At 39.1% G+C, this 26,490-nt stretch overlaps 1 protein-coding gene across 2 annotated transcripts in view; it reads right to left on the bottom strand.

The window, feature by feature from the left end:
• SMC5 (structural maintenance of chromosomes 5) overlaps positions 1-25,330 on the bottom strand; it is a 42,618-nt gene extending 17,288 nt beyond the window's left edge. The window contains exons 1-15 of one of the 2 annotated variants that reach the window (XM_065656184.1): positions 25,190-25,330; positions 24,415-24,556; positions 23,206-23,258; positions 20,778-20,940; positions 18,931-19,065; positions 17,655-17,795; positions 13,510-13,671; positions 10,767-10,838; positions 9,601-9,856; positions 8,177-8,331; positions 7,351-7,464; positions 6,169-6,263; positions 5,833-5,965; positions 3,712-3,885; positions 3,406-3,575 (exon numbers count right to left, since the gene is read on the bottom strand). In XM_065656184.1, coding sequence (XP_065512256.1) covers positions 3,406-3,575; positions 3,712-3,885; positions 5,833-5,965; positions 6,169-6,263; positions 7,351-7,464; positions 8,177-8,331; positions 9,601-9,856; positions 10,767-10,838; positions 13,510-13,671; positions 17,655-17,795; positions 18,931-19,065; positions 20,778-20,940; positions 23,206-23,258; positions 24,415-24,556; positions 25,190-25,323 — 2,099 coding nt within the window. In that variant the 5' untranslated portion in view covers positions 25,324-25,330. Of the gene's footprint in view, positions 1-3,405; positions 3,576-3,711; positions 3,886-5,832; positions 5,966-6,168; positions 6,264-7,350; positions 7,465-8,176; positions 8,332-9,600; positions 9,857-10,766; positions 10,839-13,509; positions 13,672-17,654; positions 17,796-18,930; positions 19,066-20,777; positions 20,941-23,205; positions 23,259-23,758; positions 23,827-24,414; positions 24,557-25,189 lie in introns of those variants that run through there. The other variant, XM_065656185.1, reaches the window with a different exon arrangement.
• Positions 25,331-26,490: the final 1,160 nt, after the last annotated feature.

Here is a 26,490-nt window from a genome sequence, read left to right as displayed (position 1 = left end):
TCTATTCAGCATTCACATGTGTATATAGGACTCTAAGTGCAAGCAACTATAATCAGAACACAAGTCAGAGGAGGTGGCCTCCTTCTTTGTGGTGCCAGCACCTGAAGACCAGAGAGAGGGGAATTAAGTCACTGGAGTGGGATCACAAATCAGAGGTCCATGTGTCCATGGTACCAGCACGCACGTTCAAGTCCAGGTGTGAAAGTGAGTATCTGATCCACAGCGAGGACCAAGTCAGACTAGCTAGCAAGTAGGTGAAACAGCCTGAGAGCCAAGGAGGTACATGTGTCACCAAGGGCAAGACCATAGGAGGAGACAGCTGTTGGAGGGACCAGGGGGGTCCGGCCCGGCTGCCAGAGACCATGAGGTCTGCTGTTTCTAGGAGTGACAGCTGCTGGCATGTGCATGTGTTTAAAGGTTAAGATGACAGGGGTACTGGCTACTAGGGGTGACCAGATGAGTCACAGGTACCTCTGTGCATTTGTATGCCGGCATGTTGCTGCAGAGAAGCCCATGGAGCTGGCTACTGGGAAACTAGGGAGTCGCAGACAGTTCTGCATGCATGTGCACACAGGTGAGTGAGGCAGTCTGTAGAGGCAACAGGAGCAGGGCTGCAGCCTCTGGGGTTTGCATGTCCAGGTATCAGCAAACGAGGAGATGGAGGTCCACAGGCAGCTACAGTGCAGACACAGTGTGCGGACACAGGGATCCATGTTGCCACATGTATGAGTCTCACTAGGGAAGCCCCATCCTGTTCAGGCAGAGTAGGAACATTATGAGGCCACTGGTACTGTGTTTGCTATATTGCTCTGTGTGTCTGCCTGTGCTGTGTGGCTGGCTGGCTGTAAATATGTGCATAGGTGCTGTTTAGATGTGCTCTGTGTGAACATGTCTACTGGGAAGACAGTAGTGGTTGAACCTGGGAGCATTAAGCTGCATCAGTTGCCTCTTCCTCTCAGGTTGCTGGATCCAGGACTAGTCTCCTCACTTTTTCAATGCTGTCTTCCACAATATTGTTGTACTCAAGTTGGAAGACTACAGTCTGGATGGAAGGAAGACTAGATAGGTTAAAAAAAAGTGGTTGGATGGCCAGTCATGGTTAGTCTGTTGTATTCTCCCTGGAGGCCAGTATGAAGTGGGGTACCATAGGAATAAGAACTGGGCCCTGTCCTGTTTAACAGCCCTGCCAGTGACACACAGGAGCAGAGAGAGAGCACTCTGGTCACATTTCACACTAAACTGGGGGAACAACAGGCCTGCCACTCGAGATGGGCTGCTGAGGCTGGAGGAAGGGGTCAACAGAAGCCTCTTGAGATTCAGCGAGGACAAGTGCCAAGTCCTGCCCCTGCAAAGAAAGTGGGTCTGGAAGTGATACAGCCTCAGCACAGACAGGCTGGGGAGAAGCTCTGCAGGGAAGGACTTGAGGTATTGGTGGACAATTTGCTGAGTGTAAGCCAGCAGAGCACCCTGGCAGCAATGTGGTCCCCCAGCACACTTGTCTGTATCAATGGAAGCACAGGAAGGAGGAGAGTGATTTTTCCTATCTGTTCAGCACCACACCTAGTTTTGTCCCCTGCCCCAAACATGAACAAACTGAAGCAAACTTGGACAGCAACCAAGGCGGTCAGGGGCTTGCAAGGACAAGAGGAGAGTGCTCAGCTTGTTCGCCCTAGACAAGAGACAGCTTTGCAGCAACTAATAGCAACTCCCCACTATTCCTCCCACAAACAAGACACTATACAAAATGGAACAAGGCTCTTATAAGAGGTGCATAGTAAAAGGATGACAGTGGATGTAAGTTGAAAGAAGAAAGATCCACACTGGATGTCAGTAGAAGCTTTTTCCCATAAAGGCAGTCAAGCAGTGGAACAGGATGTCCAAACAGGTCATGCAATCTCCATGGAGATTTTCAAGATGCAGTAGGATACAGCCCTGAAAACCTCGTCTGAATTCAGTGTTGACCTTGCTTTGAGAACACGGCTGGACTACAGACTATATGAAATTCCTTCCAACCTACGCGATTCTGTCATTGTATATTCATTTCAAAATTATATCCAGCTTCATTCAGATACTCATATCAATTAGAAACACAAATATTTGAAAATAGTTATACCCACTGCAAGGATGATTTAAATAACTGCTATCACTACAGAAAGATCCACATTATACAAGAAAATTTGTAACAGTCTTGTCTGTAACAGTGTCAGGATCTTTACCCCTACTGAAAACTAAGAATGTAATTATTTTTTCAAAGGGAAGGATTTAATCAATATTCGTTTAGCTAAAAGGTCCACCTCCTGCCTTCAAACAATATTCTGTATTCTAGTAAAACACCATGATCATACATATATACTTAATAAGAAACCTGAGAGCAATACTGGGATTTGAGGCTAAGCTCACATCCACAGTGTTTAAAGCAGTTTCTTTTCACAGCAACCTGGATACTTGTGATTGTACAGCAGTTGATTCTGGTCGCTCTCACATCCCTGCAGGTTTGTTGTCTGGGTTCTTTTTTGTTTGTTTGGTTTCAATCTGGTTTTAGTTTAATGCACCATACGTAACAAAAAGGCTGTCCACACTAGCACAAAGTTTCAGAAAATGAAAAGTGTGGCATAATCATATAGGAGTATTTGAGGGTACGAGGTCTGCTTGGACTGTGTTACAGGAGTGGAGGGCGTGAAGCCTGGGGCAATCTTGTCTACACTGCTTTCTGGGACTGTAAGATAAGTGAAATACCTCTTGAACCATGCCCAGGTTCTCCCTTATGACAAAGAAGTAACAGAAGAACTAAATGCAGAGGCCCACAAAACCAGAAAATGCATTAAGACAAATACTGTGGACAAGCAGGATCCAACTCAATCCCTAACAAGCTTACTGAGTACCATTTACATACATGATGGTATTATCTAGATATGTGCTACCATGACAGAAGACTATGGTAATATTTGAGTAATGAGTGCAATGCTCTCTCACTGGAATCCTATAATTTTATTTCAGGAAATCATTTGGATAATTGTTACATGGTTTCTCAAATACTGTTTTAATCTCCATTTCTAAACATCTTCTTTGTCTTGATTATCACCTGTATCTGACGGTCAACTACTGGTTACTTTGTAAAGGTAAAAGCACACTGGAGTAAGAGGAAGCCAAAATACTTCTTGGACACAAGACAAATTTTTCACGATGAGAACAATCAGCCAACAGAAAAGTCTTTCCAGGGAAGTGGTGGATTCCCCAACACTGGACACTTTTAAGATCCAGCTGGACAGGGTGCTGGGTTGCCTTGTCTAGACTGTGCTTTTGCCGAGAAAGTTTGGACCAGATGATCCTTTCAATGTGATATTCTATAATATATTTCTTATTAAAACTCTTTGTGTTTCATAGATAATATAGTTTGTTTCCTACCTATCATACTTCACACCAATTTTTGATTCCAACTGTCTCTTCTTGTTTCCTCTCTCTAAAAGCTCCTTCTTCTGTTGCCTGAGCTCATTGTCCCTTCGTTCCAGCTGTTTCTGTCTCGCAAACAGTGTAGTGAAACACATATCCAATGACTTTATCTTGTTATTGATGTCCTGAAATAAAAGAACACACACCACTAGCATTCGTACTACAAACATACCATACTAACATATGCAAGTAGGCTGTGCTTATTGCATGATAAAATGGATAGCAGTTCACATCATATAGAGCACAGAAATAAATTCTTACCTGTTGCTCGTTTTCCAATTGTCTTCTTTCATCTGTATCCACTGAACTAGTGAGAAACTGTGCTGTCCTCAGGGATGAGTTAGTAGAGAGGGTGAGGTTTGTATAAGCAGATACTTTAACAATGTATTTTTCTTCTGCTGTGTATATTTGCCTAAGTTTGGTTTCCTGTATGACCTAAAAACATACAAAAATATTAATCTGACAAAAGCATTACTTACAGCAATGCTTTTCAGAACAAAGAATAAACTAGCTAAAATTCACAGTAGAGAACTTCAGCTTATGCAAGACCCTGATTCGTCAAAAAGCCTTTGCAAAAAGATGATGCTAAGTGTAATGCATCGTTATACTTGTAATTCAGACTGGTCAGCAAAGAACGGTTAAGATACTGTCAAGCACAGTATGTTACCATAACCAATTAAACAGGTTGTGATCATTCTGATGCTACAGATAGACACTGGAAAAACCTGTTAATATTTGTACCACATCATGAACAAGGATTGTACTTGCTGTAGATGCATAACATGCAAATGTAGCCTGTGTACCAAAGAACCAAAAGTACTTAAATTAATAGATGAAACCATAAGGTAGAGCTGTAATACATGAACTTCAATGAAGCAAATGTATCTGTAGGGAAAAAATGAGGTCTAAAAATACTAGAGTTACTATTTTTAAATGACTCATGTAAAAAAGGATATAAATAACCAAAGATTTACTATAACGCAAAGTAATACAGTACTTCAAAAAGAAATAAGCATACAGTAAACCAGGAACAGCAAAAAGCCTCCATAGGACAACATGAATTTGGCTGAAGATTCTTTCAAATTATATACACAGCACCAGGAATATTCTGTTGATTTGTCTTCTGGACACTGAAAACCACATTTACTTTGTTTTACAGCTCAGGCTGTCGTTGACAACATTTCTATCTTAGTCCTTTTTGCATATGCTCAGCTCTGTACAACATATCTCCTTTTAAACTAAAGCTTTCTCTGGCGCACGTGAAACAAAATGTTGCAAACAATGCATTCCCAATCAAAAATAATAAAAACAAACAAAAAACTTTACACAACTGAACTGAGGAACTGCCATGTGCTACACATTCAGAATAGTGGCTCATTTTTGCCCCTAGACCAATGATTTTTCACTTGCTGCCCACGGACCTCTGGAAAGGAACATCTAAGGAATAATTCTGACTGGTTTACAAAACGTAACTCAAAGACCTATTACACAGGTAAATCTGCCTCATCAGGTGATAAACATAAAGCAGTGCAGAATTGCAGTTTAAAGATCAAAATGCCTAGAAAAACCATTAAGAGAAGAGCTTGCCATCTAAGACCCCTTCCACTTTTACTTTCCTCTTCCTCATTCTTAGAGCCTCAGAAACATACAAGATAAATAGGATGGAGCAACAGCTATCCCAAAAACCAGGCATTGTTTTCATTTCTCAGAGAGCCCAAAGTAGTTTTCTGAATTAGGAGTTCACTCTCTGTATAAGATTGACAACAGATGTCCAGCATAGATGGAGAAGTGAATAAGGATTGAAATTGAAAACTGCCACGTGTGTTACCATTACAATGCAGCAATGAACCCATGAAAGACTAAGGTAGGGAGATTACTCCTAGTGGGAGCTCTTAGCCTACTTCTAAAAACCCAAAACATTTATATACTATTTAGCACTTAAATTCTGACTGAAACTATACAACTGTATTTACCAGAAACGGAACTTCTTAATGTATTTAAAAAAAATGTAAAAAGCAGCTTCTGATTGTTGATTTAAACATGACAGGTCAGCAATGTCATGTGCTATTAACTGTTTGATCAAAATCTTGCGCAGAATATATCAGGCACTTAAAGTAGAAGTTATAATAAAACAACTTCATGTAATTAACTAGGAAGAGTATGCAGGTGAAAGATATATTTAACTTTCTGTGAAGTACTCAGATTTACCAGATTTGTTAAAATGTTTTGCAATACGGTTACGTATGATGAACTGGATTTACTTCTAAAGGCCAAATAAAATGCTAAAGCATTTTTTTTGCTTTCTTCACACTAACTTCCAAAAGAATTTCTGAAATAAAACTCCAGACCACAGGTGTATTTGTACTATTTAGGACATCTCACCCTTTCAATCATGTTTCTGGTCTTCTCTGTTCCCACAGGGACATCATGAATACGGTACTGGGAGCAAAGATAACTCATCACAGGATGAGGAGCATCAAATAACTCTCGTAAATATGAGAAAAATCCATATCGGCTGAAAAGAAAAAAAAAGCATATATCAGAAATAAAATTTGGCAAGCAAGCTGAAGTTAATGGAGGGTCAGAAAGAAGTGCTGCTAACTAAGAACTGAATTGCTGAAAATTTGATTTGCATAGAAAATTCAAATATATATTACAGCAACAACGACAAAACATCGTATTTAAAACCATCTCCCACTGATATAATCTGATACATACCATAATTCTTCAATAGGTCTTGAAGGTAAACTTTCAGCACATGATGCAGCAGGAGCACATACAGCATTCACTCTTAGTTTCTGATGATCGCGTATCTAAATATAGATTCCATTAGATTATTTGGTAGAAAAGAGCAGAAAAATTCACTACATGAAAGTCAAGTATTTATTCTTGATTCACAGAATCCAAATGATTTTAAGCTGACAGCCTCTGGAAGAACCCACAAAACTCCACTCTGGCTCACGTGGCCAAGCCAAGCTCAGTTAATGTCCCTCTGTGAAAATGCCATGCATTAGAGAAAACAAAACCAATCAAAGAAATCCAGAGCCAGGTGCTCAATCTTATTTAGCCAAGCTGTATGTAATAAGGAAACCCCCTCTTTCAGGCTGTCTGACCATTTTGCACAGGTAATGCCAGACCACTGGCTACAGAGGCTCTGAAAAGCCTGATCCTAACAGGGCAGAAAAGATTGAGAATAAAAATGAAAGATCAGTTGCGCTGGTTTAAGCAGCTTTGCACTGAGTTCCACAACCATGGAAGCAAGACAAGCCCCCAGAACCTCAGATATCACCACTACTGTTCACATATATAAAAACAACTAGCTTCTGTGAAAATTTCAGTACAGTTTGTCATTAATCACACTATTCTGTGGACAGTAGTTGGGAAGCATTATGACAGTTAATGCCATATCTTATGACTTTTTTCCTGCGTCATCTGTCTGGCTCTCAAAGGGAAAAATTGCCTTATCGCTCCAGGACACAGCAGTACTAAGAACATGTAAGCTTGATTTGCTGCTTGAACCATTGTCTTCTCACAAAAGATGTTCTCTTGCCTCTTTAGTCAGGAGGCACTGGAAATGCTTTGTACTAAATTAGTAGCTTCCTGCTCTTGTCATTTTCCTGTACACTATTTTCTCCTCAGTAATTATTGCCTTGTCAAGGAAGACTAAAGTTATTTCTAGAAAGAAATATCTTCTTAATATTCCTGTATCCCTGCAGCTGGTCTAGGCTTTTAAAAAAAAAAAAATCTTACTCCAGATGAAAACTTTTGAATACTTTGTATTAGCCATTGTGCTGATCTTGCCAATCAAAACTTAATAAACACAGACGTACTCAGTAGACTCCAAAGTTTAGGGCTCCTACATCAGTATTCACTCAATTTTTAAAATCAGTGCCTACTTGCCTCCACAAGAAACGCTTCCATATCTTCTTGACTTTCAAAAACAAAAGCCCTCATGTCATTGGCTGAAATGTGATTTTCAACGTATTTAGCATGTTTATTGTCTTTCATATTGATCTGATAAAGAAATGTAATGAGAAAGAGATTTAATACAACTTGACTTAACACCCCTTCCCAAAATATTTTAAGCAGTCAGATGATATTCAAGCTTTAATTTAATGAAAACAAAGTCAACGCTTAAGTGTCTTTAAAGACATATCTCCTGTTTTCTAACAATCAGTTCTTTTGGGAGGAAACCTACAGTAACTCACCTGTCATTATATTTTAGTTTTTAGGAATCCATACCCTTTCTCGGCATTCCTGGATCTATTATATCACTGTCTCCACCAGACCACCTCCCCCTCTTTTGCTCCACCCTAACCTTACAATTGCAAACACCACCATCTCATGTCTAGTGGCTCTGCTCCAGTACTACTAAAGGTATCTCACTGTTTAGAAACAACATACGGAATCAAAACCAGAAAATGCCACACTCCATAAGTGATTCATATGCAGAGGAAATCTGCAATGAGGACTTTGATAAAGAACCGCTCCTTGAGAAGGGAAGGGGAAGGAAACACCCATCTTACTCAATGTTGAGTATTACTGCATTGCCTATGAAATTAAAATTACAAACAGTTCACCATGCTGATGTATGGTATCCTGCATGTAATTGGCAGTTCTTTCAAGATGTGTCTTGAAAGCCTTAAAAGTCTCACTCAAAGTCTTGCAAGGCACAAATAAACTAAACATGAACTGGTTAGAATGAGATTCGAGTAAATTTTCTTACTTCGAGCATCATGGGTTCGCAAACTCTTTTTTTAAATTTATCTTTGTTCTTTCTTAGCCACATAAGAGCAGAGTGGGTGTCTCGGAATTTCACTTTAAGATTCTCTTCCTTCATATTCATTATATTATTAAGTTGTCCAAGGCGATCAATTATTCCTGCAATTTAAGGCAGTTTCTTAAACACAGTCCATAGCAAGGACATATTGTAAGTAGCGTTTTGCAATATTTATTGACTAAGCTACTCCAGCAGTAAGATTGTTAAGAGATTATTAAGAATTAAGAGTTTCTCTTCCCACAATCAAGCTGTTGCTTATCCTAAAGAAATCTTAAGAACTATTAAAGCTCAAAATCTGAAGTACAATGAAGACTTACCCAAAGTATAGCAAAATGTGGTAGCACGGTAAAAACATAGGAATTTAGTCCTAAAAATATCTCTTTTCAAAACTTGTTCTACCTTTGTATTTAAAACCCAAAACACCCCAAGAGGAAAGAGGCAGTGGGACTAGCAACACAAAATCTGAGTGTTATTTTATGCTTGCAAATAAACAAATGTGTAACGACAGACTGTGTACAAAAACATTTGCTATTCAGAAGAAACAGATTAAATACTTTCTGTGCTTCAAGGTAAAATAGATAGTGTCTCCTTCCTTAGGTCACTTGGTCTCTCTATATATTTCAGTTTCCTCTTGGATTCTATGACAAGTTGAGTGCCAGAGAAATAGGTGTGTGGAAAGGTACCACACTCAACAAGGAATATAAACAACACTCCCTAACTGACAAGCTACAATTCTTGAATTTTGTTTCTTAGATAGAATGAATTGTAACTCCTAGACTAATATAAAGGAATTTACTATAATTAAGCTTAGCTCAGGTTCATCTAGAAAGGACAAATGCTGCATCAGTAGCAGATATACTGCCAAAGAGCTAATTTTAACCACTGCATCTTCAAAGCAAACTACTCTTGTTTCAGGTTTGTTGTTTTGTTTTTTGGTTTCTTTTTTTTGGTACCCTGCTAACATTTAATAACAGAAAAAAGACAACCAACTAACCATCCCTCCCCCCGCCCTCCCCCCAAAAAAACCCCAAACAAACAAGCACAAAAACAAAAACCAAACCCAACAAAAACGAAACTGGCAAAGCAGTCTCCTTACCCAGAGATCAGCGAAAACTAATTTTTTGGAAGGACAGTTTTAAGGTCAATTGCTGTGTTTGAATCTTCTTGTTCCTTCTTTGAAAGCGGTTTCTGTTACTTTTAATAAAACTGATAACAGACAAGAGGACTGCTATACATGTAAGATACAACTATGAGGCTTGAGGTAAATGTCTCAAATTATTTCACTACAGTAGGACAAGTAGGTTCTGTACTAACGGCCATAAAAAAGAAAAAAGAAAAAAAAAAGCCAAACAAAACCCCAAGTAACTTACTTTTCATTTCCCTCTCTTGGTTCATTTTCTGTGCTGTTAGATCACTGATATCAATATCAATATTTGTCCTTTCTTCTTGTAATTTTTTCAGCTCATTGTTAACAGCATCAATTTGTGGCTGAAGATTTTCACAGTCTGCTATTGTACTGAGCTCATTCTTCCAGTCCTCTATCACCTTCTGAGTGTTGTGTATTTTCCTCTGTCTGTCCATTTCTTCATATTTTTTCATTCTCAAAGCTTGATTAATTTCTTCAATCTATGAATTTTTAGTATTCCCAATATTAAAAGAGTTTAGCATACAAAATTTATGACAAATAACTACAATATCTGTGCAAGTGGTATTAAATGCCGATGTAACCGTGCACTAAAACCGTAAGAGTCTGCTATAGTTCCAATAGCCCTATGACAGTTGAAGAACTGACAAGATTTTGTTAAGATTTAGGAACATTTAAGCAAAAATACAATCAAGCCTTTAAGTCAATTTTAAAATTTCCTTTATTTTTACAAAAGCAGAAGCTTAAAGGCCAAGATCTTGCTTAACACATTTGAAAATTAGTCTAAGATTGCATGAAACCTATAGCACAAACACAATGTGCATCACTGAGTGTGCACTCTTGCACATTTAATTTACACATTTCTTGACAAGTGCTTAGATGGAGTTCTGTAACTGTTTTACACCACTGTGTTTTCTTTTTTAAAAAAGCTGGATGTACACACTTAAGAGAAGCAATAACCCCCTAGCCTATTGCACAGAATATTTGACAGCATATTTAATGCTGAGTGCGTTACTGTACGATAGAGGTTGCAGCCTTTCAAGGAAAGTCTGTAATGTATAGTATATTTACACACACACTGTCTATTCCTAGGTTTGTTTCATTAAGATAATAGATTTTATGTAACATGCACCTGTACCTTAGTAATACCTGTTTGACCAACAGGCATTTTAAAGACTGGAGAGAGTGAAGCACGCAAGCACTTGCAAACTCTTCAGAGAAACTTCCCTCTTTGCTAACAGAAGAGCAGACAAACCACCCCCCCATATTTGTGTTTTAATGCAGAATTTTAGAAGTAGCGTTCCACTTGAATGCAGCATATGCTATAGCTAGTACTGAATTTATACGGTAGCAAAGAAACACAAAAAAAGTTACAAATACCAAGACTCTTACTTGCTTATCTTTCATTTCCAAAGCATCTTGCTTCTGTTTACATTTTTGAGAAGTGTCTTTGATTTCAGCAGCCTGAATACAGTAAGATATTTAAATTAGATAGTCAAATTCAGTTGCAGTTGTATTTGTAAAAAGCAGTCACATTTTAAAGACTATTCCATATATGCATAACTAGGTATTTATTCCACATTTTGTTACTGACAAAGTCATACTCACAAGTTTCTTATTATTCTTATTTGTATCTGTAATGTATATTTTCAGCAATTTGTGAAGAACTGAATAATGGCACATAAACTGTACCCAACCATTCAGCTGTAGATGTGCAAATTCAGGCATGACAGAGGAGTCTCCTAACCAATCTGAAATTAAAGTAACTCCATCCTCAATTGCAATAAAATGTTACATTCAGATCCTTACACTTACAAAATATTCTTGCCTCCTCTTCCAAACCAGCTTTATCAAGGAAAGTTTATACTTAGAGCAACAAGGGTATAAGTTCTTACACACAGGACAGCCAAAACAGAATTTGCCAAAGTCACTGCTGCTGAAGTGCATTGTGCTAAAGCTATATTCTACACAGCTGAGCTTGACAACTTGTTGGCTCACGTACAGTCATCTGTATCTCTACTCTTTCTCAATCCTTCTCATTTTCTATAGAGTTGTAAAATAATATAGGTTGGAAGATACTTCTGAGCATCACCCAGTCCAATCCCTTGCTCAGAGCAGGTCTTACTATGTCATGTTGCCCAGGCACTTGTACAGCTGAGTCCTGAACACAGTGGAATTGTACTATCCTTTCTCTACAAACTTTCTCTACAAACTTAATTCTTCCTTCCCTGAACCCTCAAGACCCCCTTCCTCCCATCTTTTTGGCTTCTGGAATATTGTAGAACAAAATGCAAGTAATTAATTCTCAAGGCCCAAATTACACACCACTTCAGCATACAGTTACCCTTGTGAATGTTTACTGTATGAAAGCCTTACCCCACAAGTTTAGATTGAGCAGAAAAAACCGATCATTCAAGAGCATGAGTCGATCAGCTAGGACATTTCCCCAGTGTTTCTTTCACAGGTCCGTAGCAAATACTCTACGCTGAGCATGCTCCCTGCAAGTTAAAACTAAAACGCTCCCTGTTCTCTCCTAGATTTCTCATATAAACAGAGTATAACTCATACCAACAGAAGACAACTTTCATATGAACATAGCCCAATACTGGGAAGAACTGTGGTAGCAATGGTTCAGTAGAACTACTTTCTGTTTGAAAAACTATATAACATTAATTAAAAAATAAAAATAGGAGTAAAATCTAGTAGATAATACAAAGTGGTGAAAACAAAGATTAGCACTTCACAAGCATGAAGGCCATTAATGCACTATGAAAATTAATTTCAAGCTTCCAGCTGTTAACTTTCCTCTAAAGAAAGTAAGTACACTTACTTGTAAACAACCACAACAAAGAACAAAACAAAAAACCCCAACCACACCCCAAAATGTCTATTTAAATAAAAATTTTAAAATGTTTAAGTATTTTGAATCACAGCATAATAAACTCTCGTAGTATTGTGGAGCACTAAATTCAAAGGATACATTTAGCAAATAATAATAACAATAATAATAGTAATGTAGTTGGGTGAGTAATACTGTTTATATCACAACAAAAACAAAAGTGGTGTGAAAAACAGTCTGATTTTTTCTTTCTCCACTCTTTCTGGTTTTGTTGGTTTTGTTTGTTTGTTTTTTGGGGGGGTGGGTGTGGGTGTGTTTGTTTGTATTTTTAAAGAAAGCACATGGCCAGTGTAACAGCTCACAGTGCACTAAATGCCACTGAAGTTTCAGACTCTGATTTTACAAGATGCTTCGTGACAGCAGTCCTCTACAGATGTCACATACATCTCCACACCAAGTCCTTTGATCTGATCAGTTATCTTCAAACAGAACTCACTGCACCAAACATTCTCATGTTATCATTTAACTTTGGTTATGAGTTAAAAATTTGTGCAGCCTATGTATACGACTTCTGCAGCTGGAATAGTACATAGTAGTTAAAAATCTGTGGAGAATTACAATACTTTCCTATTTGTCATACAGAAGTAGTAATTTTCCATATTCCCCAGAGAGAGCAGCTATTAAAAAAACCAGTAAGCTGTAAAGCAAAGGTGGGTTTACCATGAAATTCTCTTACGGGTAAGAGTATTCACAACTGATCAAGGATTACTGTGTAATAAAAAATATCCCTTACTTATGGAATTAGGTTAAATATTACAGGAACAGTTTTAGGCCAGAAAAGCTGTAATTTAGCTTCAATCAACCACCCAAACCAGCTACATTTTAAGAAGATAAACAGAGCATCCATGAACTCAAACTACAGAACAGGTGAAAACAGGCAACTAATTTAATACAGGTATCTAACTTAAGGAAACTTTAACATATCCCTGAAGACTTTGAAGGTTCCACAAAGAGAATTACAAAATTTGTGTGCTCTTACAATACTAAGAGAGTGGACTTTCAGAGCTGCTGCTGAAGGTTTAGTAAGGCGGGCATTCTTGAGTTTTACTGCTTTAATGGAGCAGAGACATGGAGAGGGCAGTGAGAACTAAGAGCACAAGTACTTCAGAAAAATTTCTTCAGATGGACATCATTATGGTGCATGACAAAGAAAGAGGTTATAGCTTTACACTTTACAAAGCTGAACAGAGAATACCTGAAATATTCCATATGTTAACCGAGAATTTAAAATATTACCTTATCTCTGATTTTCTTATCCAGACTCTCAAAATATTCTTCAGTTTCTTGGATTTTTTTTGTGACTGGGGACTGCTTTTCTTTCAGATTCTTCAGTTCTTCCTTGGCTTGTTCTCGGCTTTGTTTTACTTCCTCATGCCGCTGACGAACATTTTCATATTCCTTGGAGGAGTTGAAAGTAAAATAATTAAAGACTTCTGTCTTCTATTCCAGTATTTTATACTGCCCTAATATTTTAATATTTTATTTAATTGTATGTGCATTTTAGGAGAAAAATCTTGTTCAACAGTTAGCAGTAGAGTAACTACTTAAGTAAGCCTCTTGTTACTAGTCACTATGACTAGGAGATGTAGGGATCATTCTGTCCCCAGGGAACAACGAGAGCCATTTAATGGTTCTTAAAGAATATGCAATTCAAGTAGCAGAAGAACCTACCAATTTGTCTGCAATTATCTTGCTTTTAAGTCCAACTGGGATCAGTGTGGAAAAAGCAATTCTTTAGCCTCTTCTGTCCGTAGTCTGAGCACTACTTGAGGCAGAAGTCCTCAAGCTAATAACTGCAGAAAACTTGAAGAGAAAGGAAGGAGCTGGACAGTTCATCAGAGCCAGTAACAGGCATAACCCTGAAGTAAACCAAGGACAGAGACAGAGCACGACAGAACCTCAGAAAATAAACAAAAGCCCCACTGTACACCACAAATACCTGAGAAGTCACTACCTATGGAGCTTAACTGGAGATGCATTCCTGAGAAGAAAGAGATGGTAAGAAGTGTGGTGACCAAGAACTTCCACTTCAAGAAGGTGGAATTTTGGAGAAGAAAGTAGCTTAGGCTGAAGGAGTCATTACTAGTGGATTTTTTTTTTGGTGCTATGATGTCTGGAGAAAAACAAACAAATAAAACCCCAAACAAACAAAACAAAAAAATGAAAATAACATGACATTCAATGATTTTTAAGGGTTCATGAGAAAAAAAAAAGATCCTTGGAGGGCTAGAAGGAGGAGTAGTAGATACATGTACATGGGGGTGCAGAAGAAGGGAAAGCTGTTTGATTTGGCAGGCACATCTTTATTTTTGTAACCATTAAGCAAATAGCCTTGATGATTGTAATCATGCACCTAGCTAAAGATCTGCAGAACTTCCAAACGATTTCAGCCCTCCCAAGAGATATTTGCGCCTAAACTATGTAACAAAGCTTTTCTCAATTGTGAATGGAAGAGGAAGAAAAGAAGAATGGACATGGCTTGGTCAAAACACATATTCAGAACTGTGTTTTCAATACATTTACAGCAGGAGGAACAGCAACTCCTGCTGTTTATAATACCTCAAAAGAGTATACTTTATGGTATATCATACTACTTTAAGCTTAAGCTCAGAGGGGTAAGAAACTCCTTTTCATTAAGACCCGACAAAAGAAGGGCAACCTATGTAAAAAAAAAAAAAGGTAGCTCGTTAAATCTACTCACTGTTTATAGATGACACAATCATTTGATGGAAGTCCCATTAAGATACATACAAGAACATAAAACATCCCCTAAATCCTTGAGTTCAAATCTTTAACACTTTACTCATAGGGTCCATTTTATGGAATTTAAAGCAGATGCTCAAAACTGTATTAGACATAGACATATGTAAAAATGGTGTGAAATTCTACACATAGAGAAGCAGATGGCACTGATAAGAAAAACACTTGACTAGAAAAACGTTCCTCATGTAAAAAACAGTGGAGCCTTTAGAATAAACCCACAGTTCTACAGTGGTCAAATAATAAAACAAGTTCAGCACTAGACTACTTTTCCACTAGTATCAAGACACAAGCCAGTGTCGTGTTTCAGCTGACCTGTTTTCAGGCTGCCTGCCTTCTCCATTTTGTAACATTCTGCAGTGTTTATACATCTGCCTCCTGGTTGATTTGGCTGCTCACCTAGCTGCTCTGTTTTGTTACAGAGGCAATTCTAAGCAGCAGGTATGTTTAGTCTACAAGTAGAAACCGACCTTTGGAGAGGATGAGGGAGAAGGAAGATCCACAGAAGGAAGAATACTCTCATGCTACTCTCAACTTCGGTAAACCAAATTTTAAGATATCAAAAATGTTTATTATTAGGATTAAACCATGCTACATCAGATGACAAACAAATATGCATTTCTTCTTTTAGAGAGTGCTTCGTATTTTGCAATATAGGAGAATACCAAGAGATATATCATATGGATCTGACAAACCACAAAACAGCAACAATCTTGTACAGTGAAGATCACAATGGAACATGAAATTTCATTGTAGCCTATAGGTACAATCTAGTAAAACAATTATGCTGATGACCCTTGATTTAAACGGTAGATTATCTACAAGCAACTTGACTTCTGGTAAACAATCTGGTACACACTATTGATTCTGTACAACAGATCGGAAATTCATGCAGAGTGTCGTTTTTATGGATTCAGTGGCCAGAAAATTAAATTTCTCCCTATTGAGTGCACTCACCAAAAGTATTTAATATCCTCGGCAATGCAAACTGTCTAGAAGACAGCAGTGAAAGAGTAAGGTGTGAAGAAATCTGTCTAAAATTGCCTAGGAAACATGTAACTAACAGCAATGTTCTCAAACTTATGGAAGGCAACTGACAACAGGTAAGATTCTTAACTTAGTTTTCCCCTGCCGGTTTCTGACCGGCCTTAAGAGTTCTGTATCTGCAAGTATCTTACAATAGAGAACACTCACAGAATCACAGAATCGTTAGGGTTGGAAGAGAGCTCTGGAGATCACCTAGTCCAACCCACCTGCTAAAGCAGGCTCACGTAGATGCAGGGGTGTCAAACTTACTGTCACAGGAGCCACATCGGCCTCGCAGTTGCCTTCCAAGGGCCGAACATAATATTACGACTGTATAAATGTAACTACTCCTGCATTTATACAGTCGCAATATTACATTCAGCCCTTGGAAGGCAACCGCAAGGTCGATGTGGCCCTGGCAAAAATGAGTTTGACGCCCCTGACCTAGAGTATCAGGTCACGTTAACTATGCAAGACCTTTATCACTACTAATAAAATAACTCCCTCTTCTTGTTAATTAAGCAAGACTAATGCATGTGTAGTAGGAAAAACTTGCATTATTCAGCAAATGCAGAAGTCCAATCCTAATGGTACAGAGCACACAGCCCCCTCCTTAGCACCCATCACCATCTATTTCAATTGCTGCTCCTATATCCCTCTGTGCTCTTAGTGTGGAGGTTTGAAGGCAGTGAAGGTACAACCCTGAAATCAGTTGCTGTTCAAGATAACAAGGGACATAAAGTTGTTTGTATACCCATGTGAGGCTTTATTATCTGTAAAATTGCAACAAAATGCCTTACCAAAGTTTCTGCATCCTCTATAAACATTACATGTAAGTTTTTATAAGTTCTGTACCTGTCTTTCATGAAATCTATGAAGCTTGCGAACAAGGCGAACAACATATTGCTTCAATATAATAAAATATGCATCAGCTTAAACTGTTCATAGTAATTTAATCTGACTGACCATTCAACATTAAACTAAACTACTGTCAAAGTGCTGTTCAGAAAGACTTATTTTGCTTTGTATAAATGACCTGTCTCTGATCCTAGGCTCTTTTAAATTAGTCTAAAATTTATACCGCTCCAAATGCCAAAATTTTTGAGATTGGCAACCTATATTCACCATGATTTATGTAACGCACACCAAACCCCAATTAATAAGTTAGACTTAGCAAAGGGGGAAGGCAACCTGATTAAACAAAACAAATGTTAAAAAACCCACACATTCTGTAAACAAAAACAAATGTTATAGGTAGAAGCACCAAGTGGAACTGGCTAGACACAGCTTAAAGCAAGCCAGTTGTGTCTGTGAGGAATAAAAAGGAGTACTGCTCTTGGCCCATAGTGCTGGCTTTCCTAAATGGGTAGTAACTAAAGTTACATCTTAAGCAACTTCTTCAGTCCAGCTACATGTACAAGCAAAATTCTGATTGAAGCTAGGCCAAGAGCAGTATTTCAAGACCTGGTGTTTTTGCACCAAGCAATTGTAAGAACAGCCAAATTTATTTTAAAGAAACTTTTGGCATATATCTAATATTGTAGTATTAGGAAAAATGATTAGGTAAGAAAAACACTGAAAAGACAAAAGCTTACCACCCAAGGCCTTTTCCTCTCGAGCATCTCAATTGAGTCTAGATGGCGCTTGCGCTCATGGTATCTCTCAACATCTTGTTTGTATCTTTCAACCCTCTGCCTCATTTTCTCCAAAGCAATAGCTTTGTCTCTGCACAAGTTCTGTAAGAATACACATTTTCATGTTTTACTTTGTGTACTTTCATGTGTGTACATACATGATACTTTCATGCATCTACTTCGTGAAAACACTTTTCAGAAATAGTCCACAACTCATCTGTACATTAAAGCAGAAATGTAAGAAAGTATATTTTAGTACAGCGGTAATTAGAGGGGAACAACCCAACTAAGAATAGTTGTCCAGCTTTTTCAAGTTCTTTTATCACATACTTCATGTGAAAACAAATCTAATTTAAACAGAAATCTTAATCTGAATAATTTATTTTTAAAAAATTTTCTCAGGAAGTCAGTCCCTACAGCTCAAGCCTCTGTTAATCTAGATATTTCCAAACCACCATAACTGGTTATGATAAATAAAAATAGCAAAAATGCTTGTGAAAGATCTTGTAGAGATTTGTAACAGAAACGTTAAGGTTTGTGAATGTAGCATTCATGAGTTGAAATGCATACGTGTGCAAGCACAAGAAGAAATAGCAGAACAGAAGATTAAAAGAATGGCCTGTATGGCTAATGACAGACACTGTTCCCAAGACAACATTCCTGGCAGTAACAGGAAGAAGTACATTATTCCTGCAAAGATCACTAAGCTGTGCTCTGTTAAGATCACAGAACAAGTGACGGTCAGGGAAAGACCCTGTATCCTAACACCAGGGCAGCAACATGTTTCAGCTTATTGCATATACTCTTTGTTAATACTCCAAACCAGGAAAAACAGGTAGCAGGCAACAATCTTGTCCATGATTCATGGAAGGTGAAGTCAGCAAGACTGAAGCAAAAGACAACCCTATGACAGCTCATGATTTCTAAAAGGCATAAAAGATCTGTACAGAAAAGTTACTGCAAGTCAAGAATCCCAGAGAAGTGATGACTACTTGACAAAAGGCATCTCCTGTTCTCTGTGTCCAGACTATTAATACTTGCACACAGATCTTCGTGCTTACAAGCATGTGAGTGTCAGAGTCAAAGAATACTGAGATGAACATGATTTGGTAAAATCAATTTACCGCAGACTTTGTAAACAAATACCACCCCTAATTCCATAAGATCTCAGGCTAAATTTTATGATACCAATTTCCCTACCGTCACTGCACTCTGTCTCTATAATGTGCATGTTTACCTCCAGTTCTCTTTCCTTTTCTCTGAAGTTCTTCAGTTCACAGTGATATTGGTATATTTCTGGAGAACCGATAGATTTTTCGGTGGCTTCAAGCAACTCAATCTTACTCAGTTTTGCAAATTCTCCAACTTTGTCCTAGAAAATAAAAAAAAAAATTACAAAAATACAGTATTAGTTAGAATAGTGCAATACAGTAACATTGGATTTAAATACCACAACTTACTTCTCATGAACATCACCTGACTTACTGTTCTATGAGGTAGCTCTGGCATAGTTAAGCTAAGCACAAGGATAACCATCTCAGAGTAGCAAACAAATGCTCCTAAATATTTGTAAGGTTTCATCCATGGGTTTTTTTGGGAGCTGTTCTGGAATTATTTAAGCTTAAACCTTAGATGTTCTTAGCTGTTTGGCAGCTTTTGCGACATTGGTTGGTTCATTATTTTTAACTGGTTATCATTCTTCTGAAAAAGTCAGTTTAGTACAGATGATTAAAGGTTTTATTCCACTGCATTCTTAAATCGGTTCTCAGCCTGCTGAAGCTACACCTCCCAGTATAAATGCTATGGTTAACTCAAAAGTTAAGCAATGTAGAACTTAATATTAAGGCTGGCAGCCAAGGGTATCCAGAAGCATTGTAGCTGTCCAAAGCAGAGGAACAGCTCAAAGCCAAGACTGGAATGAAAGGTGTGCTTTTCATTGCTACAATGGCAGAGAGCAAATAAACCAAAACTTTCAACACAATAATATTCACTGAACTGATGTTTATTTACTAAAGAAAAAAAAAAAAGCTGGTTTAAATACAAGAGTTATGTTGGCAGAGTATGCAGAAAGTTCTACTCTATAAAAAAATATCGTGAACATATAAATGAAAAAACACCAGAATATTAGCTTTCTAAATTTTAATGGTTTTCGGCATGTCTTCTTGAATGCATTGCTCCTTGAATAGAGGAATAAACCCATGGTTGTCTACGCTCTGATAAGGTTTCCTTGTATTACCATCCCTGATGATTCACGTGAACTGGAAAGGTCTTAGGAAGGAACACACTGTAACTTTTTTTTAAGGTGCAATTGTGAGGCACCTTAGTTATCTGCAGAGAAATCCTGACATGCCTGAGCATGGATTCAGATACAGTAACTACTCATAGCACCCTTTAATCTTCTCTCTCCTTTAGGAGATAGTTCCCTTCAGGATGATTTTATTCTTACATAATTTGATTCTAAACATCTTTAAGTCCTACTCTATCTAAACTCAAGGAACTGTTGAGCCACAAACATTACCAAGAAGGCTCTAGTGGCAGTCTCTGTTGCAACTGTAGAGTCATTTAGTAGGACTGCTTTCTGGTTTTCAGAGAAAGAAATGCAGACAACTCCCCTTCACTTACCAAGTATAGGATCCAATCCTGAGGAACTGACTGGATATAATCTGAGAAAAGTTCATACAGGGATTGACTGGGGAAGTCAGGGATGCAGAAGTACAGGAACCATGGAGGTAAAAATACAGAGACAGTGCTAGATCTAAAGACCTTTCAAAAATTTCCCTACAGATTTGTTGTTTAAAAACATTCCTACAGCAGCATACACAGCACAGAGAGACACTACTGCTAGCGTTGCATCAGCAGCTTTCCTTTCGGTCTCACCTGACAGCAAGTACAAACTCATCCAATTAGTGAGCCTTAAAAGGTCATACAGTTCCTTCCTTCTTTCACCATCACACCAGTACAGCTACCTCATTCTTTAAGCTGTCTCATTAAACTGCTGAAGTGCTGCAAAATCTAAGCAGCAACAAAATCCTCTGAAAACGCAAACTCCATTTGTACTCACTGTCTTTCAAAATTCATTCATACCTGAGGAAGAAACTGGCACAAATTGTCCACCTGGATGTTCAAGGCTGCAATCTGCTCTTCTACTGTTTTCAGGGTTGTTGGCTTTCTGTTGATAAACCATGCTGACGTGTTGTTCACCACATGAATCTCACGTGTTATAATGATATTGTCAGGTGGCTTAAACCTGATTAATAAAAAGAAGCATTTACACTTCTGAGAATACGCAAAGATTAACAAACATCGACGTATGTTAGCGTTATGATGCTAAAAACTTTTATATATCTAAATATTTAATATAAATAAACTGTACAGTAGCAACAGATCCATATTTTATGCTTCAGAAAACACCCAGTATTTCAGTGCTAAATTAATCACACATGGAAAACATTGAGAATATCTGCAAATCTTAACTCAGAGGAAGTTATTCATATAAATGACATAGTCATGCTGAATGTATGAGCTATTTAAAAGTTGTTAGAGATGTGAATTGTACATATAAAAGTGTAGGGTTTTTATATGACATTTAGTAAGTTTTAAAATTGGTATGCAGGAGGTACACAATAATGCTATGCCTTTAAAGTAAAAAACTTCAGTGTACAGAACTACATCAGTAAGCTGTGTATATATATTCCATTCGGAAACAAAAGTAGTATCTTACAGTAAGAAAAATACTAATTTGTTTTCATTTTCTGCTTTTAAAGAACAGCAAAGATGCACCAGTTGTCCACTTAGTTCTCTAGCTCAACTCTTACCTTCAAAAATTTCATCTGGTTAAGATGCATCAATAACAAATGAGCAATGAGACAGTAATAAACTCTTGAAATTTTGTTCACCATTTTGGTTTAGAAATTGTCTAGTGTCTGTTCAGTCAGCATACTGTCAAAGATGGAGGATAAGGACTCAGTAACAGTTTGGAGGCTGTGTACCTTAGGAGACTTAAGAGTAGAGGTCAAAGTAGAAGTGAGCAATTCAACAGCTTCCAGTGTTTGGAATAAGCGCCATAAAGATACGAAACTACTTCTTGAAGACGATATGATTATTTCCTTACAAGTATCCATTACCTTATTTTAATATACCAGACCTCCTTCAAAAGACCTACAAAGCCATACTCTTTTTTTAAATCAAATTAAGGACATTTTACTACTGTAACTCTTTATTTTAGTAACAATTTAAGGCCCAGATTCAACCAAAACAGTGTGTGCTTACAGAACTCCTATTTTAAAATTCCTGTCAAAAAGCGATCTTCTGCATCATTGCTCTCTCGCCCTACATGTCGCCTTTAAATATTTTCTACCAATTAGACAAAGGACTGAATTACACTGCAACCACTACAACAACAATGCTCAGTCTTCACATACCGCAAGTCTCTCTTCAGACTTTCAAGTAACATTGGGATGCGTCTATGTTGAAACAATCACACCATCTACCTGAAGGACATACTACCTCCTGACCCATTGCTTGGCCAGTCTCCGAAGAATGTCTTTCTTGATCACTCACAAGAGAACAAAAGCGGACAGGATTTTTTCAAAGGCCTGTTCCAGTATATCTTTTCTCCTTAATACAATGCTTTTGATCAGGGTGGCCAACTGTTACACAAATTAACTCATGCTCTGAATCAGCTGATTGGCTCTATGTTCTATTTAGTTCAGGCAAACAGATCAGGTTAAGGGTCATCAAAACACCTGTGCTATTGCAGCTTCATGTTAAGACCACTACAAAACCAGCAACCATTTAGGAACTCTATTAGGATAGTCTCTCTTTAGTTGTCAAAAAACCACACATAATATTGCCTTGTAACCACAGCTTACGGATCAGAATTTCACAGACTAGAGTCCAGATTATTTTCAGTTGCTCTGTTTTGCAGAAGTTTGCCTGGAAGACTGCATTAGCCAAACTAGTGAGATCTACTTTTTTTTTTTCCCTCTATTTTGTTTCAGTATGTGATGTTTTCACTAAGATTGTAGAGGAGTCCCTCATACCAGCAGTATATCTGTGTAACAAATTGAAGGCAGAACATCTGGTTTTACAATCTAGACTTTGGGTTTGTTTTTTTTTTTCCCTTCTTTAAAAATAATTTTCAACCACTATGTTATGATGACAATAATGACTGTATCTGAATCATCTGAACCTTAAATGTAATCAATAGCAAAACACTTCATATACATCAATAGTTATCTATACATTCTTTGTACATCAAGACAAGGTAAAATGCTTCAGAAAGCGAAATCAAGACCAGTCAGTCATGACTGCTTATTTCTTGCGTGATAATTATTTAACCTTAAAATTTTGAAGTCTGGGGGGAAAAAAAAAAAAAAAGAAAGAAAAAAGTAAATCTCAAGCTTAAAGACAGACCTCTGTACACCAGATTTTTTCTCAAAACTTTGTAAATGACTGTGTGGGAAAATAATCTAACTAAAAATGCATGAGAAAATACAATTTTACTACTTACAGTTCAATTTCTACTACAGCTTTCAAGCACCCCTGCTTTACAAAGAGAGCAACCTACAAAATTAAATATAGAAATTATTATTACAAAATAACAGCGTATTAAAAAATAAACTCTAACAAAAATTATGTATTTGTATAATAGAGTGGCTGTAATGGGTTATTTTATTGAAAACTTACAATTAAACCCTAAAATTTATCTTTGCTGTCTATAAACTAAAAATAAAGGAAGACAGGATTATCTTCCTCATCAACTGGCAGCATTAGAGCTTCCTCTCCAGGTTAACAATTTGTGATCAATTTCAACCTCCAAATCTGAACAAATCATAATCAGCAGATCCACAGGGAGGAAGAAGTTCTCATGAACTTGACAAACAAAGGCAACACAAATGAGAGACATTGCCAAATATCTGTGCTAATAGAACTGCCAATTCCAGTAATATAAAAACATATAAGCATGAAAAGCAAATTAAAATACCAATACACAGTGCTGCCATGCAGTCAATTTTCCATATTTACACTTGCTCGAGACTGAGCTGCAACCAGAGAATACGTACAATCATTTAGGTACTCAGCTTCAGTGCTCCAATGATCTACTGAAATATATTCTATCCAACCAGAATATCTAAGAAAGCAAGAGCAAAACTTAAAAATCTGACAATACAAACTTCCTCCAATAATGTCAACAAATGACCTCTTGGGAGCAAAGAACGAAAACAGTAGAACCACCCCCAAAAAATCCAACTTCCATTTAAATAAAAAAATCAGTTGCTCCGTTCTTTTACATAATTCTCAGACACATCAAGGACATGTTATTTGTACAAGTTCTATATACTTGGAAATTTAAGCTAGACTTTTAAAAAAAATTTCTCTCTTAGTAGATATTTCTGATCAAATGTTACTTATGCATTAGGTGGTGTTTTCCTAACCTACTGTGGAGGCTTAGACACCTTCAAATAAAACACCTAGTCTACTCAGGCTCCAGTACAATTCAGGCATTTCCATTTCATAATTCAGACAAGACGACAAGTAGTTAACTAAGACAAAACCCTTTGGTAAAAGCATGGCCTCTGGACCAGATTATTCTACAATTTGGACACTTTAGTTTTTATAAAAATAAAGCAAATCAAGAAAGACAGTCTTACCCCTTCCCCGAACAGGTCTCTTAATGAAATTCAGATTAAACATGAAAATTACAAAAGGTCATAGCTACCTTATCAGCTCTCCCTATGAAAGAAGGTTTTCCTGCCAGTCCCAAGCAGATGGCACAAACAATGCTTGACTTTCCTGTTCCATTTGCACCTACAATCATGTTCAAATTGGGTCCTGGACGTACTTCACAGATGTCGTATGTTCTGGAAAGCACAATATTTTTTTGAACCTTATAAACACTATAGCACTTTAAAAAAATCAACATAATCCATGTACTTCTGTAAAAGAACCGTTAATGCTGATGCTTAAACTACTATCTTTGAAGTTTCGTTTGACATCTGTAGCACAACCTGTGAACTACACAGAAGTGTTTTCAAGGCTGACATGGAGCTGCCAGCGTAACAGCCGTAAGAAAACGCCCTGAAAACTCCTACTGGTAACTATAATAGCCTCAAACAGTAGTATTCCCAGTAGGCAGAAGCTGGACACAGCCGGTCCTTCCCCCCTCCCTGGGCAAACGACCACCTGCCAGGGAAAACCGTTTCGCGCACTCCTCGTTCCAGCCCCGACTCACCTCCGTATCTAAGGGCTGCCGCTAACCGAGGGGGCCCCGCGCACCCCGGAGGGAACGGCCGCGCCCCTGCGCGTTTGGGCCTCCCGACTTAACCGCGGGCTCCCCAGCCCCGCACCCGCTCAAACGCGGGGCGGTGGGAGGCAGCCGAGGCCGCGCAAGGCAGACACCGGCCCCCGAGGCGGAGGGGAGACCGCACAGCGCGGCCAATGGCGGCCGGCCGGCCGCGGCCCCTAGGAGGAGAAAGCGCCCACCGCGCACTCACAGAAAGTTCTCCATGAAGATCTTGACGATGGAGCCCTCGATGAAGCGGGAGCTCGCCTCGGCGCTCCTCAGGGGCCGCTGGCTGCTGCCGCCGCGCTGACAAACGCCCGACCGCCGACCCGCCGGCGCCGCCATCTTCTGCCCTCAGCCCGCCCAATCCCCGGCCGCAAGGACGCGCTCCGCTCCTCGATCTCATTGGCGAGCGGGAAACGCCGAGCCGGAGAGGAGCGCGTTCATTGGGTGAAGGGGCGGAACTAAGCCCGCAGCGAAGCTTCTCATTGGCTTTCTGCGTGCCGCGCTAGTGCCTATTGGCTGAGGAGAGCGAGGCGGTAAGGCTGACCCGGGAGGGAGGTTCTAGTGTTGCTTTCGCTTTCCCCGGTGCTGAGGCAGCCGCGCGGCCCCACGGGAGGAGTCGCTGCCCGCGGGGCGCGCAGGGCCGGGCGCTGCGCTGAGCGACGGTGCCGCGCTGAGCGACGGTGCCGCTGCCGCTGCCCTGGAGGCGGCGCCTCCGCCCGTATCCCCCCGCCAGCGCACTTCGCGGAGCCCCTGCCGGGCAGGCTGGGAGGAGGCCGGGCCGGCCGCGGGGCGGAGGTGCCGGCGTTCCCGGCAGGGGGCAGCGCAGCCCGGGCCCCCCTTCCTTCGTGGGGCAGGACTGGGTTCCGGGCGGCCGAACTATTAATTGTTCTCATGTTCCAGCGCCTGACAGAGCTTGGTTTTTTTCTTAATTTTTAACAAAATAACGGGGAAAACTTTTTTTGCATGTATTCCTTCGGATATCAGGAAATCTGTAGGAAGGATGGATATCCTTTAGAACAGGGGCGTAAAACTCATTTCCACCAGGGGCCGCGTCGGCCTCGCCGTTTCCTTCAAAGGGCAGAATGTAACTTTAGGACTGCGTAAATTATACAGGTGAAAATGAGTTCGGCACCCCTGCTGTAGAAGTTATCCTACAGGAAACTCTGTGTTGAGATTTTTGGCATCTTGACTGCAGGGCAGCTACCGACACCCTTGCAGCTACCTTACCTTCCCACACCATTTGTGTTTTTCCTCCCAGAGCAGGAGCTCCTGCTGCAGCACAAGGCCTCATAACCAGCCCAAGCTTCTGCGAGGCTGATTAAGGCTGCTGAAAGTCACAGAATCACAGAATGTTAGGGATTGGAAGGGACCTCAAAAGATCATCCAGTCCAATCCCCCTGACAGAGCAGGAACACTTAGATGAGGTTACACAGGAAGGTGTCCAGGCAGGTTTGAATGTCTCCAGAGAAGGAGACTCCACAGCCTCCCTGGGCAGCCTGTTCCAGT

This window comes from Caloenas nicobarica, chromosome Z, assembly GCF_036013445.1.
Source record: "Caloenas nicobarica isolate bCalNic1 chromosome Z, bCalNic1.hap1, whole genome shotgun sequence".
Taxonomy (NCBI): Eukaryota; Metazoa; Chordata; class Aves; order Columbiformes; family Columbidae; genus Caloenas; species Caloenas nicobarica.
The sequence above is the reverse complement of the archived record's forward strand: the minus strand, read 5'-3'. Positions and strand labels throughout refer to the sequence as shown.